The 17993-nt window shown below is 51.2% G+C and overlaps 7 protein-coding genes across 8 annotated transcripts; 2 read left to right on the forward strand and 5 right to left on the reverse strand.

Annotated features, from left to right (window-relative positions):
• Positions 1 to 158: 158 nt before the first annotated feature.
• COG3_2 (Golgi transport complex subunit 3) lies at positions 159 to 1240 on the reverse strand (the record flags this gene model as incomplete). Its single annotated transcript, XM_066121266.1, has 2 exons — positions 159 to 743; positions 800 to 1240. The coding sequence occupies 2 exons, from the start codon at positions 1238 to 1240 to the stop codon at positions 159 to 161; spliced, it is 1026 nt and encodes a 341-aa protein (XP_065973621.1).
• Positions 1241 to 1370: 130 nt separating this feature from the next.
• On the reverse strand, positions 1371 to 2712 carry COG3_3 (Golgi transport complex subunit 3; the record flags this gene model as incomplete). The annotated part of the gene is made up of 4 exons (XM_007812783.2): positions 1371 to 1742; positions 1819 to 2158; positions 2218 to 2528; positions 2602 to 2712. 4 exons carry the CDS (start codon positions 2710 to 2712, stop codon positions 1371 to 1373), a joined length of 1134 nt encoding a protein of 377 aa, XP_007810974.2.
• Positions 2713 to 3012: 300 nt separating this feature from the next.
• On the forward strand, positions 3013 to 5469 carry J3458_018826 (uncharacterized protein). The gene has a single exon (XM_007812782.2). The coding sequence runs from the start codon at positions 3209 to 3211 to the stop codon at positions 5021 to 5023; it is 1815 nt and encodes a 604-aa protein (XP_007810973.1). The 5' UTR covers positions 3013 to 3208; the 3' UTR covers positions 5024 to 5469.
• A 119-nt stretch (positions 5470 to 5588) lies between these two features.
• Positions 5589 to 8394, forward strand: J3458_018827 (uncharacterized protein). Its single transcript, XM_007812781.2, has 2 exons — positions 5589 to 6893; positions 6955 to 8394. The coding sequence occupies exons 1-2, from the start codon at positions 6545 to 6547 to the stop codon at positions 7998 to 8000; spliced, it is 1395 nt and encodes a 464-aa protein (XP_007810972.1). The 5' UTR covers positions 5589 to 6544; the 3' UTR covers positions 8001 to 8394.
• Positions 8395 to 8426: 32 nt separating this feature from the next.
• On the reverse strand, positions 8427 to 12485 carry J3458_018828 (uncharacterized protein). The gene is made up of 3 exons (XM_007812780.2): positions 11664 to 12485; positions 11552 to 11602; positions 8427 to 11483 (listed from the first exon to the last, which is right to left on the reverse strand). The coding sequence occupies exons 1-3, from the start codon at positions 11753 to 11755 to the stop codon at positions 8645 to 8647; spliced, it is 2982 nt and encodes a 993-aa protein (XP_007810971.2). The 5' UTR covers positions 11756 to 12485; the 3' UTR covers positions 8427 to 8644.
• Positions 12486 to 13003: 518 nt separating this feature from the next.
• On the reverse strand, positions 13004 to 16575 carry J3458_018829 (uncharacterized protein). 2 transcript variants are annotated; one of them, XM_066121267.1, is made up of 2 exons: positions 16441 to 16575; positions 13004 to 16375 (listed from the first exon to the last, which is right to left on the reverse strand). In XM_066121267.1, exons 1-2 carry the CDS (start codon positions 16510 to 16512, stop codon positions 13529 to 13531), a joined length of 2919 nt encoding a protein of 972 aa, XP_065973622.1. In that variant the 5' UTR covers positions 16513 to 16575; the 3' UTR covers positions 13004 to 13528. The 2 variants fall into 2 exon arrangements, with proteins under 2 accessions (XP_065973622.1, XP_065973623.1); XM_066121268.1 differs by having other exon boundaries at positions 13004 to 16553.
• A 144-nt stretch (positions 16576 to 16719) lies between these two features.
• On the reverse strand, positions 16720 to 17890 carry PRF1_4 (peptide chain release factor 1). The gene is made up of 6 exons (XM_066121269.1): positions 17765 to 17890; positions 17567 to 17695; positions 17354 to 17465; positions 17200 to 17298; positions 17020 to 17145; positions 16720 to 16960 (listed from the first exon to the last, which is right to left on the reverse strand). Exons 1-6 carry the CDS (start codon positions 17794 to 17796, stop codon positions 16838 to 16840), a joined length of 621 nt encoding a protein of 206 aa, XP_065973624.1. The 5' UTR covers positions 17797 to 17890; the 3' UTR covers positions 16720 to 16837.
• Between the last annotated feature and the right edge of the window lie 103 nt (positions 17891 to 17993).

A 17993-nucleotide genomic window follows, 5' to 3' on the forward strand; every position in this document is an offset into this window, starting at 1 on the left:
CTCTTTCGTGATTCTCCACGTCTCGTAACCGGCTGAGCCCCTGGTGCGTCGACGTCCCAACATGGCCGCACCCCAGGATTGCCCACCCTCAACAACCACAAGACCACCAAATCCTTGGTCTCAACCCATATGCGAGGTCCTCAGTTTCGAAACTCCGATTAATACCGTTTCACACCTTGTTTTTCATCTTTTGCATTGTTTTGTGCCTGCGCATTGAGCTTGATAGCTTCCTTGAGCTTCGCAATCACTTCAGGCTGATTACTGAATGCCGTATCAAGAATAGACTCCAGCTCAGCCTCCACCTTGGCAATCGGTTTGACTCCGGTTTTGCGATTCGTTGAATCGTTAATTAGCGTTGCCCACCGCTTTGTGAATGCATAGATTGATTGCCGGAGTAACTCGTCCAACTGCTCACTCATATCCTCTGCCGTGAGAGTTTTAGCTGTTACGGATGGTGCGCCTCTTGACCAGATTGACCCTCCAAGAATACTGCCAAAGAAGCTTAGCCAGTTTGTTGGACTCAAGGTGTCCCATATCTGACCGAAATGCTGCATGGATTGGGGGTGATTTCGAATATCGCCTATTTCGAGGGAAACCAATTCGTTCTTTACGATAAGAAGGTTCTTCACCATGAATAGATCAGGATCCGTGCCGGACTTGAGTGACTGAATTCTTGCTTCAGCTCGCTGGAGTACTCGAATGGTCTCGCGCACAATTTTGAACACGACGGAGCTATTTTTGGACTAAGAACATGTCAGTTGATTTGACTCATGGTCAAAGAGCGCCAATGCCAACTTACTGAGCGTTCTTTTGGCATTGCCTGGTCAAATTTGGACAGTAACTCGATGGCTTTCTTGACAAGTGGATAAGCATTTGACGAGGCGACGCCGTCCACAACTGGGCCAATTTTCAAATCACCGTCTTGTAGGGTGGCTTTGGAAATGGATTTTGTGATTTCCATGTCAAAGGCATTGTCGGTGAATGGCCAAAGATGATCCACAAGCAATCTTGCGGCATACTCACGGTGTTTTCGTCCCGACCGAGACTCTTCCTCATCTTGTTCAGCGACCGCGTATTCATTTGCCAGCCATCCCACAACACTGCAAACCGATTCCAGCTTGGCTGTTTGGAGAACGCTTTGAATGGTGTTCCCAAGGGGCGCAATATGACCTGGATGGACCATCGCTGTGTTGATTCCCTTGAGAGCATGGAAAGCCGATGTGGTTGCCGTATTCCACATCGGTTCTATGCCGAATATTTTCAAAAACAAAGCATCCTCGTTATAAATTCTTTCAAAAAGTTGCTTGACATAGTTGCGAGATGCTGTTTCCACCGAGAGGCTCTTGACTGCCTTGTGGTACTCTTCCAGGTCACGTTGAGTTATTGTTTTCAAATCTCGGTCCCTCGTGGTCAAATAGGTACGGAACATGTTTGTGGCTGAATCGGCATAAATAGCGGCCTTTGCCGAAGACTCCAAAGCTCTTCCGTACTGGTCGTATGCATTCCGGACAACTTGTTGTACGTTGGGCAGCAGTGGAGTACGTATCAGTAATCATCTCTGCAAAACGACCGTATGCCAAAGCATGGCGAGCAGAGTCTGATGTTGCCGCCGCAACTTGACGAGCAATCTCTGTGGATGACTTGTCCAGACGAGTGGAAAATCCATGATCCAACAGATGCAAGGCCTTGGTGAGTAGCGCACTGTATCGCGCCAGGTACGTGTCGCGTTCCCGATATGTTTCCTACGAAATAGGTTAATCGTTTGGTTGCTCCACAAACAAGATAGGCAAATATCGAGCTGTTTGCAGATAGACTCACATGACGGTTCATAAAGTCAATACAAGAATCTATATTGCCAATTAGTGTGCCGAATTCTTCGTCGTCGACCAGCCGACTGGCGCCAGGAGCGTTGAGCCGACGGGTTGCAGTGTCCAAGTAGAGATAATAGTATAAATCGGTTTCAACCTCATCAGCCAGTGTCTTCAATCGTTGTTTCTCTTTTAAAAGGCCTTCGCATTGGGCCTGAAACGTCGTCGTCTGTGCATCTACTGATTGGAAGGAGTCCGAAAGAGACGTCAGAAGCGCTAGAGTGGCATCAGCGTCATCGATGAGGCCGTCGAGATGACGTTCTGTTAGTGAAAGCTGGTCGCAATACAATCTAGATATTTTCAGAGGTCAGATGCATGCACGAGCGGTTCTAGATAGTTGCTTCCATACAAATACTCCTGTTGGCTCTCCTCTAACAGTTGCCTTTCAAACGCCTGGTCAAGTGGTTCAGATGCCGAGTAATTCCTATCAGCATCGTCCTCTCCCCTTAACAGCAACGCTTCCCATGCCCTATTTTTCTTGCCGGTCTTCTTCTTGCGTCGCAGTTGGCCATCCTTTGTCAATTGGGCTCGAACGACGTAGTAGAAATCCGTGTATGAGGCGGCACGGCGAATCACAGTCGGTTCCGGAGGAGTGTTAGTATCTTCTAGCTCCTCAAAAACATCGTCTAGCCGTTCGGTCCGCTCGTCCTTCACGTCACCCTGCGATAGATGTAAGCTGTTCTGCCCACAACCAGCTCGAAGATAAGGCCAGCCAGAAGCGGAGAGCACCAACATTTGGCTGTCGAAGTAGAGACTCCTTTCGTCGATGGCTTTGGGACTGAGCCGGCGCGGCGGGCTTCTTTGACACTTCGGGCACAAAGCTGTACCACGAATCTTCATACATGGTGGGCGGAAGCTCTGACGAGTGGTGAGGTGCCTGGAGCTCAAGGTGGGCTGCTCGATGCCACGGCATGTTGTTCCCGTTAGTTGGCGGTTCGGAACACAAGGCCGGAAGCAATTGCTCCGTCCACCGACGAACCACTAATCGGTGTCCACCCAGCGGCCAGCCAGTGATAGTGGACATAACACTGGTGGTGTAATCAAGGAACTGACAGCAGTGTTTGGTGCTGCGAACAACAAAAGGACCCGTAATAAATGGCCGTAAGTGGCCTGGCGGCAAGTGGCAATCCAACATTGACTTTGAGGCCAAGAGAACTGCATCTCGACATTTGAACCTCGAGCTTAGCTTAAACTTCATTCAACATAAATCCTAGAGAGGAGCTCCATTGATCTGTTCCCGAAGCTGGCTTCGCTTGCTGCGGTCTCGTTGGAATCTAGCATCTAGCTTCAATAATCTGGTCCACGCATTGTTTCAATCCTCGCCTGCCACAAACCCCGCGATGAATTCTTCCAGGGTGGCTCTCAGACGGGCTGGCCATATTCGATGGTCATCCCAACAACGTTTCATTGCCCGGCGCCAATGGGCACGATATAACAGCGACAGCTCCAACCAGCGCGCGCATAGGCAAGGCGGAAATGCCTTCGCGCAGGCAGCCGTTTATGCTGGTGTTTTTGGTTTGGCAGCTGCGGGAGCCTATTACTATCCCAAGCTTAAGGAAAGCTTTTCGACAGAGGAGGAAGCTATCGAGCCCTCGAAAGCCCAACCAAGGTTCGAAAAGTCTCGCAGGCAACCCGTATCAAAGGAGGATAACAGAGATATCATCAGTTCTCAACACCTGCAGGTCAAGAATAGCTGGGAGCATCCAGGAGTCTATGCCTGGGGGTCAAACAGTGGCAAGGTTATCGACCCGGAGTCCAATGATAAGTACGTCAAGCTGCCGCGAAGAATATCCTTCTTCAACGGCCAAATCCTCAGGGATTTAAAGCTCACCCAGAGTTTTGGGGCTGCCGTTAATGAGAAGGGCGACTTGATTCAATGGGGACTTGGCTTTTCGAGCAGTGACCCGAAGCCGGTGACGACACTGAGGGGTAAGGATCTGGCCAAGATCGAGGTGTCTACTGACCGCATCATTGGCCTGTCTCGAAAGGGTGATGTATACTCTGTCCCATCGTCAAGGGACGATCTGGAAGGCGGGGCTAAAGAGACCCAGCAAAAGAGCTCGTGGTCATTATGGAGCTCTACCGGCAAGGAAGCCATCAACTTCCGCAACCTCACGCCAAGTGGCTTGGGCTGGGGCGAGAGGGTTATCGACATCAGCAGCGGACTTGAGCACTGCATTATGTTGACGTCCAAGGGACGTGTCTTCACCGCTGCCTCGAGTGCTACTGCGTATCCCTCCAAGGGTCAGATGGGAATTGCCGGTCTTACTTGGGAAACCCGGCCGAAAGGCCCATACGATCAGCCTCATGAACTCTCATCTCTAAAGGGCTTTGAAGCGACGGCTATTACCTCAGGGGACTATCATTCGGTGATTTTAGACAAGCTTGGTAGAATTTTCTCCTTTGGTGACAACACATTTGGCCAGCTCGGATTCCCAATTGACTCCGGTCTGCCCTACGCTACCACTCCATCCATGGTTCCTGTCGACAAGCTGTATGCCGCCTCAGGAATGGTACCAAAGGTCACGTCTATCAAGGCCGGAGGAACCAACACTTTCTTCACAGTTGATGCCAGTGCGCCAACTACGGCGAGTGAATCTCGGAGCATGGCTCCAGCCAAGCGGATGCCAGGAACGTTGTCTGACCTGTGGGTGTGTGGTCAAGGTGTTGCAGGCACATTAGGGACTGGCAAATGGACTCATGTTTCCACCGCGCCTACAAAGATTAAAGCACTTTCATCTCTTTTTGAGTTTGACGAGGAGACAAACAAGAACGTGCCGATTAGGCTGAAGGCACTCAGCGTCGGAAGTACCCACTGCGCCGCCGTGATGGATAACATCACGAAAACAAATACGTCAAGCAAAGGTTCCGAAAACGAGACAAACTGGGGTGCTGATGTTTTGTTCTGGGGCGGCAATGAATACTACCAATTAGGCACTGGAAAAAGGACGAATATGAACACACCAACATATATTGGACCTTTGGACGGCGGCGAAGGCGCTGCAAACAAGGGAAGGAAAGGAGAGATGCATCGCCTCTGCCTAACTCCAAAACAGACGGTTCGTATTGGAGAGGGCGGAAAGGGCCGCAAGGTCACGCTGGAGCAAAAGGTGGAATGCGGCCGGCTGGTTACTGGAGTGTACTCGGCCGTATGAAATAAAAAAAAACGGCGATGCAGGTAAGGGATGAATGACAAAGATGTTGTTTTATTTGTATACCCTTTGTACAATACTGGGTTGAGGTTGACCGCGTCGTTCGCTCGTTTGGTCAACGTTTATTGGGCCAACTTTGTTTTTGGACACAGAGCTCCTCTCTTCATTCGTAAGCTTTACAGAATACTTAATATGGTTGGCTGCTGCCTTGGATAAAAATAGTTTGGGTTTGTCTCGTACTCATATGTCTCAAGCATGGAGGTGAAGTGAGGGTGAGCCAAGTCAACCATGTGACAAATGAAGCAGACTGCATTCGTGTTACTCCGTCCATGCATTTAGTATTGTCGACCCTTCGTCAACCGTTACACACGGGCCAGGCTGGGCACATTTAATGTAGAACACGAAGAGCCTAAGAATAGCAGCGGGTGGGCTGGGATGTCATGCGTCGGCTAAAGGATGGTAGGATGGTTGCAGTGCCAGAGGGCGGTGGGATGCGGCAACGTGCATTTTTATTTAGCACGGAGTGTACTCCGTATCTTTGGAAGTAATCGTCACGAGAGGGTTTGAACTGGAACATTCAGACCCGAGGAAGGACGTGAGGATGTGAGGCATCTTGGTGCGGTGGGGGATAGTCATTGTAGGTTTGGCGACAGATCATGGGATTGCCAATATCGCAAAACCTTTGTCCTGAGTCAGCGAAGAGACAAAAAGATGAGACAATCCTGATGCAAATGTTTGCCATAATTTTGCCTCCCACCTCCATGACCTTGCAGATCTGCACCTTGGCAGCAGCCATCAACCTTGGAGTTGGAGTCGAAATTTTTGTCCAGTCCAGATGTGCCTGCAAGGTGCGCGCGCATGCCAAGATTCCAGCCAGTCGCACCTGCCTCCTGGCCTGAGACCAAGACCACGATCAAGACCGAGACTGAGACCGCCTCGGGTCTGAAGGACTAGACGAAATATCGAGAAGCACCCAACGCTTACCAACAGTGCATCATTGCATTGAAAGGTCACGATCTGGATCGAGGCCCCGCGACCCACCGGCTGGTCCCTTGGCTTGGCTGCTCGGCTACCACTCTGAAGGTCATTGGGAGTTCGCCTAGACGGATGGATGGATGGCGCAGCCTCGGATTTCTCGAAGCGCTGTCGGTCGACTCACCAGAAAGTCGACCCAAGCTTCACCGACTTGATCTGCTTTGCGCATTTACCACCAGTCCTCTCTGCTGGCTAGAGGGAATTTAGTCTGTTTGTCCCATCGCCTGTCGAGCTTGGTCTTTCCTCCTTTTTTTTGCCCTTCCCCTACCTCTGTCTTTTCTTTTGGCCCGGCATCTTCAAAAACAACTGGTAGCATCTCCTGCTCTGCTTCCCTTGTACATATTCCCTGTTTCGCTTCTGCGTCATCCCAATCTTTACAACTGATAATACGAGCGCCGTTCCAATTCCTACCCCTGCCCGTTGCTGCGTCAGTCATATATTACCGCTTTCGAAACCACCATAAGCCGGCATTTCGACGGGATCCAGAATATGGACAAACTGCCCCGACTACGGCGGAAACCGAAACCTCCAGCCATCGAAACGTCTGTCGATCGCACGAGCAGCGACACTGGGGAAAGCACCTTCACCACCGAAATCACAAGTCAGCCTTCGCCGCAAAAGCCTTCCATGAGGAAGTCACCTTTGCGAAATCTCAAGTTGCGTGTGAATGCTAAGCGCGCGAGAACACACTCTCCAGTTGCTCGGTCATCGAGCTCGCCAGTCGTTGCCGTCTTCAACCAGGATGGCGTGGCACCCCGGTCTATCATAGACGAGGGTTCGTCTGTCAATGGTCGACCTCGGCCGATCATGCCGGCATTCCTAAACACATCTACGCACGGTTTGTGTTCCTTTCTGGGCGTCCGGCGTCCTAGTTCACGTTTGCTAATCGTCCATTCAAGGTATTGAAGTCAAGTTCCAAGAGCTCACGTGGGCCGAGCGCAATCGCCTTGCCCAAGGCGCCAGACCCGATGCCCCTACCAATTTTAGATGGGGTTCCTTTAAGCAAACCGACGGCCTGCAAAGAGGAGTCATGGATCGGTATATGAACATTAAGCCTTGGAATCACAACAGGGTGAAGCTTCAAGTCCCCGAAGAGGAATTCGATTATGTGAACGCGTCAACTATAGTCCTCGACCCGTTGAGTGACAACTCTCTACCGCCGTTACGATATATTGCCATGCAAGGTCCGACACTACCGTCCATCAACTACGTTTGGAGAATGGTCGCCGAGCAAACATCATCCCCCGCTGTCGTTGTCCAGCTCACAAGCATGACGGAAGGCGGAGCAATCAAATGCAACCAATACTTCCCCGACAGCAAGGAGGACGCGACGTGGGACTTGAACAAGGACAATATTTGGCATGACAACTGGAGAGCGCAGCTTTCAATCGAGTCTTTGGAGGAACTTGCGAATGGCGCAATCTTGAAGCGAAAACTACTACTTGATGTCGAAGGAGAGGCGCAACCGCGGATCGTGTGGCACTTATTATATACACGTTGGCCAGATTACGGGGTCCCTACAGTCGACGACATGGACAGCTTCTTTGAGCTGATGACCATCTCTCGGGATCATACCGAGCCGTCCAATCCACGCGTAATTCACTGTAGCGCTGGCGTTGGCCGCACCGGGACTTTTATTTCCCTGGAGCATTTAATGCGAGAATTGGACGGAGGCAAGCTTGAGGCGACTGAAACAAACTGCAAGAGCCTGCCTGATCTCATATATGATACTGTCGATAAGCTGAGGCAACAGCGGCGTTGCATGGTTCAATCCGAGATACAATATCGGTTCTTGTATGAGGTGATGAAGAAACTGTGGCAGGACAGGTATGGCGCTGTGCTGGATGGGCACGACGCTGACCGTACGGGGAACAGCGAGCCTGCGGCAAAGAGGCTAGAGGTGGCAGATTCCTTTCCTGTAAGTGACGATTCCGACTCTACATGAAAAAGACTTGGGGTGTAGCTGTAGCGAGGTGAACTTTGAAAAGGCGTGGCATTCGAGGCGTTTGGGTCACGGGGTATCAGGGAGTATACGCATGGGAATTGTACGCAACGGGATGAAGCCAAGCGTGTTGAGCCTGGTTGGTTGTGTGGGGCATCGAATCTGGGTCTCGCCACCGGAATATATTTTATAGAGATGGGTTGGCAATTGTATTACTTGTTCACCCGGTCCCGTGGTCTGTTTGTATCTTAAGCTTTCGAGCCGCGTTTTGTGTATTTTTATGCGGGGATGTAGACGGGCCGCAGTGCTGGCAGGGCACATGGGTACGTACCTAGGTAGTTGTTGCAAATAGAGCCGACAGCCAGCAAAACGGCGGCGCGTCACAACAAAAATCCTGTTCAGTCACGGATAGCAGTTTGCTAAGCAAAGTCTATGTAGATCCAAAGTTCAATTATTCTTCAAGCGAAATCTTCTAAATGCATCTGAGGTCAAGTACGAATATCACACAAGCCAAGGTATTACCACCCATATAAACAGTATAAACAAGCCACTTTCGCATCGATCGATTTCCCCACTGTGTGCCATGTTCAAAAAGAAACCCCCCCGTGTTATTCGCTCGATTGGCAAAACGCTCCCCCTTTCCTGGTTTAATTATGAGCTGTCACTGTGACCGTCTCCTTTTGCATATCGGTCACTGTGACGGTCACGAACACCGACACCGTAGGCGTACCGCTGTTAACGATAGTCGTCATTGATGAGCCGGCATCAGGGCCTCCAGCGTTCCTTGTTACAGCAGCTGGTGCGCTGGCGGTTGTTGATGTTGTTCCGTCGTCGAGGGGACGGAGGAACAGTTTGGTTGAATTTGGTGGTGGGAGACTGGTGGGCTTGTTGAAGGTTTGCGTGATGACAACTTGGGTTGGTTGGATGGTGGACGAGGTTGTGGGAGGGGAAGGGCTGGGCGTGTTGGTTGGTGGTGGTGGAGGAGTGGTTGTCTCCAGAGGGGGGAGGACAAGTGTTGTTGCTGCTGCTACTGATGTAGTAGTACCTGATGAAGAAGAAAGGACAGGCGTCGTTGCCCCTGCTGCTGCTGCTGGTGGTGGTGGTGGTGTGGTGGCAGTTGTTGAAGGGGAGAAGATAGGTATTGTTGTTATTAGTGGTAGTGACTGGACAGTTGTTGAAGCAGGGAGAGCAGAAGGGGTATACTCTATCAAGGTTGACGTTGACGTTGATAGTAATGTCGGCGTCGTCTTCGTCGACGCCGTTGGTGTTGGCTGGGACTCGGACTGGACTGGTGAAGATCCACCCACTTCCGGCTGGGGGCTCGGAACCAGCGTAGGTATAGATGACTTGTTCGTAACGGTGAGGACTTGCGTACGTGTAACAACCGGTCTCCTAGTCTCGGTTATAAACGTCGTGAGCATACTCCTCGGCCCGGTGCTCTGCTCCGGCCCAAGAATCCCCTGGGCATACGCAGGATCGTAACAGCCTATTTTTGCACCCCTGACATTGGTCATGGGCAACGCATAGCACTTTTGTCCCTGGGGACAGGCATCGAGAGCAAACGCCCCGTTGCTACAAGAGCCCACTTGGCCGGATATACAGGCCGTCTGGGACCCCGAACAGGAGGACTGGGGTGTGAGCGAGGAGAAGACGCTGTTGAGATCTTTGGCCTGCGCGAGGTTGGAGGCGTAGATGGATGCGGGAATAGTCGTGGTGGCGGTTGGGAAGCTGGGAAATGCAGTTGGGACTTGGGAGTCCGGCTGGCCGGTGGGGGTTACTGTGATTGTTGTTGTGGGCGACGATGTGGCCGTGCCTGTCGACTGTGGTCCCTGATGTTCGGTGGATGATGGTGATTGGAAGGGACCTAATGATGATGATGTTGTTGTGAGTCCTGTGAGAGTTGCGGTTGGCAACCCCGTAGGGTTTGAAGCACCACCTCTGTTGTTGGTTTGCGGAGGACCAGATTTAAGAGTCGAAATTGTCGCAGTAGGCTCTGAAATTCCCGTGGTTGTCGATCCGGGTACATTCTGAGTTGTCTGGCCATTACCTGGGGCAGACGACGTACTGAAGTCCGTAGACGATACCAAGGAAGCTGACTGAGAATCCGTGATGAACTGTTCCACGGAGGTGGTGGCGGCAGATGATCCCAAAGTGTTTAGCGTAGAGCCGTATTGATCTGTAGTTGACTGGGTGGTCACCGTGTTAAAGGGATCACTTGGTGTAGTGGAAGTGAACTTATTCTCACGACTCGGGATGAACTGTTCCCCAGAAGTGGTGGCAGACGCTCCAAGAGCTGTTGTAAGATCACCTCCACCAGTGGCGAGCAACGTACCAGTCGTGTTTAGAGGGAAATGGCGTGTAGTCACGATAGGTGTGGGAATTGGCCCTGTGATGGGGTACGGCTGGCTGATCAATGTCCCCGTCGCGGGAGTTGTGGTGCCAGAGCCTAGAGCCCCTGTTTTAGATGATGTCTGACTTGTCGGGTCAAATATATCTGTAGCTGTGCCTGGGCCAGCGACGTCTGTTGTAGCTGAGGTAGGGGAGGATGAGCCCCCTGTGCCTGTGTCTGTGCCGGACCCGATAGTTGTGGCTGTGAGTGAGCTTGGAACAGACGAGATACCTGTGGTTGCAGTGGCCCGAGAGGTTGTCTCAAAGATCATGTTCGAGGTTGGCGTTATGACACCGCCGCCGGGGATGGTTGTTGTTTGACTAGGAACGCCTATCGTTGGCAAAGTCGAGGTGGTTGCCAGCAACCCCGGCGTCGTAGTCGTAGGCAGTCCAGTGGCAGACACATCACCAGCTGCTGTTGTTGAACTTGCAGTTTCTGTTGTTATGGAAGTATGGACAACAGTTGTCTGTGCTGTACCGATTGTAGTTGTTGGTTCCAGACTGAGTACACTCGTTGAATGCGCACCGAGTACAGCAGTTGGAGTTGCACCAACCGCACCCGTGGTCGTCGGTTCCGTACTGAGTATCGTTGGAGACGAACCGATTCTAGTCGTTGATTCCACACCAAGTACACTTGTTGGAGATGAAACGATTATGGCTGTTGGTTCCGTACCGAGTACAGCAGTTAGAGATGTACCAAGTGTAGTAGTTGGAGATGAGCCGATTGTACTCGTCGATCCCACGCCGAATACGCTGGTTGGAGATGTACCGGGCACAGTCGTCGGTGCTACACTCGTAGACTCAGCAATAGTGTGATCACCGCTAGACAAAGCTGGCCCTGTGGCAGCGATAGTTGAGGACTCCCCAGCAGCATGTGTCGTCTGTCCCAATCCGAGCACCGGCGTAGTAGAGCCGCTTGTAGGAACAGCCCCCAAAGAGTCTGTAGTAGGAGTAATCGTCGACTGTCCCGGATGGACCGTAGACTCGGTCGCGGTATGCAAAGAATCAGGGGACGAAACAGACGCAGATGGAGTCGAGGATCCCAAATTTGGTCCCGGGGTAGATGCCACGGGCAGGCCCGTCGTCAGCGCATTCGATCTACAAGTCAAAATTAGTCTCATGGCACGCAACATCTCGTGCTACGCCTACTTCTTCTTCCATCATACCTATTTGAGTCAGGCACGCCTGTCGGAGTAGTTGTCTCGTCTCGAGGGATTCTACACATCGGTTAGTTCCCAGCTCTACCACCTGTCAACGCAACTCAACCGCCAAACATACACATTATGTGCCCGTCTAATAGGACCAGCCTGGGCGGTTTGAGAACCCAAAAGTAGGTACACCGCGGCGGCGACATACACTTTGAAGCGCATGCTTCTTGCTTTCGCTCTCTGTTGGACAAGTCGTTTCTATGAAAATGAAGCTGAGATGGCTTGATGGCAAAGTCCGAAGGGGTTCTCAAAACAGTAGCGATCAGCGAGATGCCAGATTCTAGTATCGAAGAGAATGAATGAGAGGAGTCGAGTTTCAACCAGAGAGAACAGACGAGAAAGAGAAGTAAATGGCGACCGTGGGCGATTGCTGTTCGACTGTTGTTGTTGTTTTTTGGTTCTAGAAAACCAAGTCACTATTGCAGTAGCACAACACGCTGTGTTTCAAATTGTAGTTGAACAAGGGACGATACACAATAATGAGAAAGAAAAAAAAGGAACAAGTCAATGAAGAGGCCACTCTGAAGGCCCTGGTGCAACAAACGAAGAAGAGGCACTGAAGAGTATAGAGTGAGACAATAGGCCAGGAGCCGGGAGTACTAGTTGAGAACAGAGAAGGAGGGTTTCACACGAGGAAAACCACGAGCGAAATGTTCAAAGACAAGAGGAAAAAGAAAGAGAAAAACACAAGGTCAGTGAGTGAACAGGGAAAATCGGCTGCTTCCACGCAAGAGACGCTGTGAACACCAACCAAGCCACTGGCCAAGACGAGACCAACAAAGAACGAATACAAGACGTGAAAGAGAGGACGATGCAAGAACAAGGGGATCGCCGCTGTGCGTCCATTTTGTATTCTGCATGTATCGCGCAACCCTGGCTTCTGATCTATCCTCTGCCAACTTGTCTACGACGGCAAGGCTGGGCCAAGCAAGCCGGTGAAATGAGAGCGACCTGCGGGCCGCTACCTGACATCCAGGGAGCATGGCAGCTTCACAATCGAGATTGAAGATGTTTGGGCAGATCATGGCCAATGCTTTTGTGCGAGGACGGCAAAGGGCAGGCCGGGAGGGCATCCCTGCATCGTGTGCATCGTGAAGATGAAGTTGACCGACGACTCAGCAACGGACACAGACACAATGCACATGCGCGCGGCTCCCGTGGTCGTGCTAGCTTGGGGAACCATACTATCTGCAGTTTCGGATTGATGGGACGACGGGACCATGGCGAACCATGCGGGCAGAAAGACCGCGGCTGTGTTCGAAATGTTTCTAAAGTTGGAAATGAGACGTCGACGGCCAATCACCAGGAACGCGAGAGCCTGACCTGGTGCAGTCCGGGGTCTGGGCCTGAGGCGCTTGCGGCGGTGCCGTTGCCTTTGAAGCCCGCCGCCTGCACCAGAGGCAAGTGTCCGTCGAGTCGGTGTGCGAAAGAAATACTTTGATTTTGTCGATCAACCACATGTTTAATCAAATTTTCTTTTTCTTTTTTTGTTCCTTCCTTTTCCCCCCCTAATTTCTTCTTAATTCCGTTGTTGCTCCATCTTTACGTCGCGCCTTCCATTTCCCTTCCCGTTTTGCCGCCGACTTTCCTAGATGGTCAACATTTCGGGCCCACGCCGCTTCTCATTGGCTGCCGTATGAATCCCTGCCTGCAATTTTCACAGCAGTCTCGACAATCGATGCAAGTGCCAGTATCAGTTGAGAAGTATCAGTTGAGAGTCACACATCTGGGGGCTGAAGCACCGCACATGGCGCACCCGCTGCTCCAACTACCTAAGTGTATGCATGGGTATATACGGAGCATCATTCCTGTCATCTTAATCTTACACATACGCACAATAGCCGCCTCGTATTCATGGTCGCCCAAACCGTCCTTGTCGACTGCTCGCATATCACCATGCCATGGTGCTCTTCTCATCGCCATCATCTTCTCTTCCTATCCGGCCCGTAGCTCTAGTTTCTCGTTTGCCGAGACTCTTTTGTTCCCATCGCGAGCTAATTCTATTACTCGCCTCAAGGTGCTAATGGATTCATCATGGTGGACTTCGGCGTATGTTTTCACAGCCTCGTCGTCTGGCCAAGTCCAATTCAACCCGGACTCCGCCAGCGTTTGTAGGAGCGTTGACACTCTGTCATTTCCCAGCATCGGCTCCGCCACCAATCGAAAGACGCACAGCGTCTCGAAAAAGTCTGCATGTGGCGGAGCCTCTTCCATCTCATTCACGGCCGATACCACGTCGAATTGCCCCCATTGTTGTATCAGCCACTCCAGCAGCCGCCCCATTTCTTCAAACTCCCCCAGATATCCCAGCGTCAGCATGTAGTCGTGGGCATGGTCACTTCGGGCCGCGTCCCTGCGAGAATTCATGGCTTCTAGCGGTGCTATCTGGTACCCATCGAGATATGCTCGGGCATGGCGCTCCCTCTGCTCGAGTGTCCAGAACATGTACTTTATTCGCGCCTTGGCTTCTTCCAGGAGTAGCACTTCAGCCCCCGCCATCAGGGAAGAATCTTCCTGTCCTACTTCCCGGTGCAGCAGACTTCGACGAGGGTGCACATTATCCACACTTGCCATGCACATCTGATAAAAGAGCGCTTGCGCCAACGGGCTCTTTGTAAATGCTTTTTTCTCAGCATCCTTTGTGAATACATTATTCAGCTGTTGTCGCACGGTCTTTCGAACGCCTTTGTGGAACTGAGTAAATGTCGACAGCTGGACTCCGTCCACCTTCTCGATTGCATCCATCACTCTCAACATCAAATCAAGTTGCTGATGTAGCGAGATCCTCAGAGCATGGTGGTGTTGCGACAGTTCTTTTAGAATACTGCCCCATATGAAGGGAGCCCATCGAGACTGTTCATGGCTCAACCTTGATTCGGCGAGGCGAATAACACGTTTAAGTTGATCGCCTGCACGCCGCCCTTCCACTCGCAAGCACACTTGGAGATACGCTGCGAATAATCCCATCCGAACTAGCCTCAGAGGCCCAGCATCGGGCTCTTCGGCTATAAGATTTCGAATGATTCGACTCTTCTCGGGGCTGTCACGTAAATACTGATGAGCTATCTCCAAAGAAGCAGCATTGGCGACGAGAATACAAAGACAGGGGCCATCAGGCTGAACTCCATTGAGTCTCATATGCTGATAGAGCTCAGATATACTCGGGGGCCGTAAGCGTGCTCTTTCAAATTCGGCCAAATTGGCCTCATGTTGGGTAGAAAAATTCAAGGCTTTGTCACCGGGCGATATGCTGCCGTCTGACTCAACTTCTCGCAGCACTAGCTTCTCAAACATGGCCGAATACTGATGCAGACCTGGCTTCATTCCTTCTTTTGGTGGGTTGCGGAACCGATCCCATGCTTCTTGTGCATTCCGCGTGGCGCGGATAGATGCCTCCCACACTCCAATTCTTCGACTTTTCGAAACCATTGCTCTCTGTTGAATGGTTGGCGTTCCATCCTGTGTCATGCCTTGCAATATGTCGACAGCATCGTCGACTTCGTCTTTGGCAAATCCAGCCTCTTGCATGAGCATGCCTGCACTTACAGCTCGGCTCCAGTTGTCTTCTGGTTCGGTACGTTCGTCCATTCCGTGGCCTGGCTGCAAATAGGGAGGCCAGCTCGGTGCATGTCTAGCTGCGCTGTATGCTTCTGCATGGTTCTTGGCCTGGCCTGACAACACTTCTCGAATCGCCCGGAATCCACCTCTATCCACAAGCAACGGTTTTGACAGGCCTGCCGACATCGACAGGAGAATTCTCTGCGCCTCCCAGAAATAAGCATTGGGTGTGGATCTTTGGGCCACTTGGACATGCGGCAGAGGCCGTAATATTTGCAAGCATCCATTGAAAATATCGCATTGTGTTATGTATACTTTTCTTTCTCCTTCAGCAGAAATCGGCATATTCTGAATGTATTGTGCAGCCGAATCAGCCAGCTTCACCACAAATCTGGGCTCTAGGCGGCGGCAGTGATGAACTAATAGTCGCATAATTAAGTTGAAGTTTGCTCGGTCAATATCCAGCATCTTTTCTGACCCATCTCTAATATTTTGACGGTTGTTTTCCAATATTGTGTTATCCGCTCTGTTGCTGCCGTAATAGGCGTGTGATGACTCAATCATTCGCTGCAACGTGACTGGATCGCTAATACCGGAAGATCGGCGGAGTAAGAAGTGGAATATGAACAGCGGGATTGACGTAGGGTCCTCCAGATATCTCTTGCACCTCTCTTCATCGTCTTGTCCTCGCAAAATATGCACATATCGCTCGATAGCCTTTTGGGTATGGCCTGCAAGAGACGGGTGTTTTAGTATGGCTCTGTTCTCTTCCAGCGTCGGAAGAAGCTCCAACAATCCGCTTCCACCGGCCGACTGGAGCTCTTCCTGTCGCAGAATTTCTTGCAAGAGGAGAATAGACAGTCTTATCGTTCGAAACTTGGCGATTCTTTTCCTCCAGGAGTCTGCATATGGGTTTCTCCCAAGTACTTTCTCAAGCAGCTGGCTAGATGACATGTGTTCCAGTAATTTTCTCGTAGAGTTTCGCACAATTGGTTGACCATGGGACCTCAAGCTTAAGCCGCCAGGTCGAGTGCGGCATCTTGGCCCGTCAGATGTCGCATGTCGCAGGTTATTTTGCTTTGCAAATGCCCTGCCCGTCCCGAACTTGGGGCCGGTGCCCGTCAGACTCGCGTCAGCTGTGGATGTCGTAGATAATATGTTATCTGCTACAGCTGCTCCGGCAGCATTTACGTGGAGATCTTGGAATATCGAGCGACTGGGTAACTGCATGCACACAAACTTGATTAGCCTTCTGAGTCATGAATAAAGATGGTGGAACTGGGTCATACAACAGCTTGTTGGAGCACTCGGAGCGGCATACGCCGCCGTCGGCCAAGCTCTCTCGAGGCATTTCTGAGCATGCCTCCTCATAATTTCACAACTTGCATCAGCATTGGTCGTGTAGTCACTGGAGGTGCGCCGTGTAGAGATGCGTTGGAAGTGGAAAAGACGGCTCGTACCCATTCAGCAGTTGGCACGCATGCAAAAAGCAGCGTCTCCACACTTACCCTGGACCCGATAACCCATCTTTCGGCATCGTGATTGCATCACTGGGCATGCGGCGAATATTCGGAATTTCACAGTGCTTTTATTTTCACCCTAGAATGGATAATATGAAAGATAAATCATGAGATGCCTTTCTTTCAGGCAGTGTTGACCGAGTTCAATAGCGAACCTTGACAAACCCTAGTTCTTAGAAGGGCCTGTTTTCTCACCGGACTGACCTTTGGTGACCTCTTCCCCTGCCTTATCTTTACGCTTTTGTACCACTTCCCAATTATAAACTCTCGCTGTCGCAACTTCCATGGTCTGATTGGTGGGTAAGCTCAAAGTGTGCTAGTAGGTTGGCGATCAGTCATAATACTTACGGTGATCTGCTCGCGTAAGAAATCTAAATCCTCCTCGCAGTGTGACAAACTTGTGTTCGCCGTGGCTAGTTTTGAGCTCAACAGAGTCTCGGCTTCATCTGTAGTATATGAAAGCATCACATTGGCCTAAAGCCACCGTCAGCATTCATTGGAAGTACTGGGGTCATGTATTATGCGCACCCCAAGCCAGATATAAAACTCGTTAGTTGCAGGAATATTCGCTCTTGAATATAATGTTTCGTTGAGTTCGAATGTCGTTTCTATGGGTTCGGGTTCGTCCTGCACCGCCTCCACGTCAGACTCGGACAAAGACTTCCAAGGTTCAATTGCATACCTTGCGGAGCTTCAAAAACCTAACTGTATCTAATGTTTTTTGGATCTCGGGTATCTTGTCTTTCAGACCTGCCATTCGGCGCTGCAGATTCATTTCCATAAACTGATACTTCCTGCAGTGCACTGTTGTTACTCATAGCCGCCTTCCAACTTGACCTGGTTGAAACCTTGAAACATAGGCACCGTCTTTCTTCGAAACAACGAGTTGACTCACGAAATCATCTCCTGGAAGCTCCGTAATGTGGGCTCGACTTCCTCCCGGGTAGCGACATAGTCCTCAACCCTGTCCACGAAAGGGGCGTAGGGAATACCGCGCGGGTTGGTGGCGGTCCCATCGTTGCCGCTGGAATGTGAGGCTGTGTCAGCATATACGACGGAGTCGCTAGGTCATCAAGACGATTTGAGAACTTACATTGACGCCGGCGCCCTGCCTGCGGTTGCCATCTTTGTTGGCCTGTCTCCAGTCAGTGCAAGGTAGGATTTGGAGCTTTGAAGCTGCCCACTTGCGACAGACGGCTTTGGCCAGTGGGCTGCTCACCGAGGTGAGCAGGTCGAGGTGGGGTAGCCTCACCGATGGTGGACCAACATTTTGTCTCAGGACTGGGAGACGGCAGCTATTCTAACATGGGAGTTTCTTATAG

Source organism: Metarhizium acridum, assembly GCF_019434415.1.
Source record: "Metarhizium acridum strain ARSEF 324 chromosome Unknown scaffold_555, whole genome shotgun sequence".
Lineage (NCBI taxonomy): Eukaryota > Fungi > Ascomycota > Sordariomycetes > Hypocreales > Clavicipitaceae > Metarhizium > Metarhizium acridum.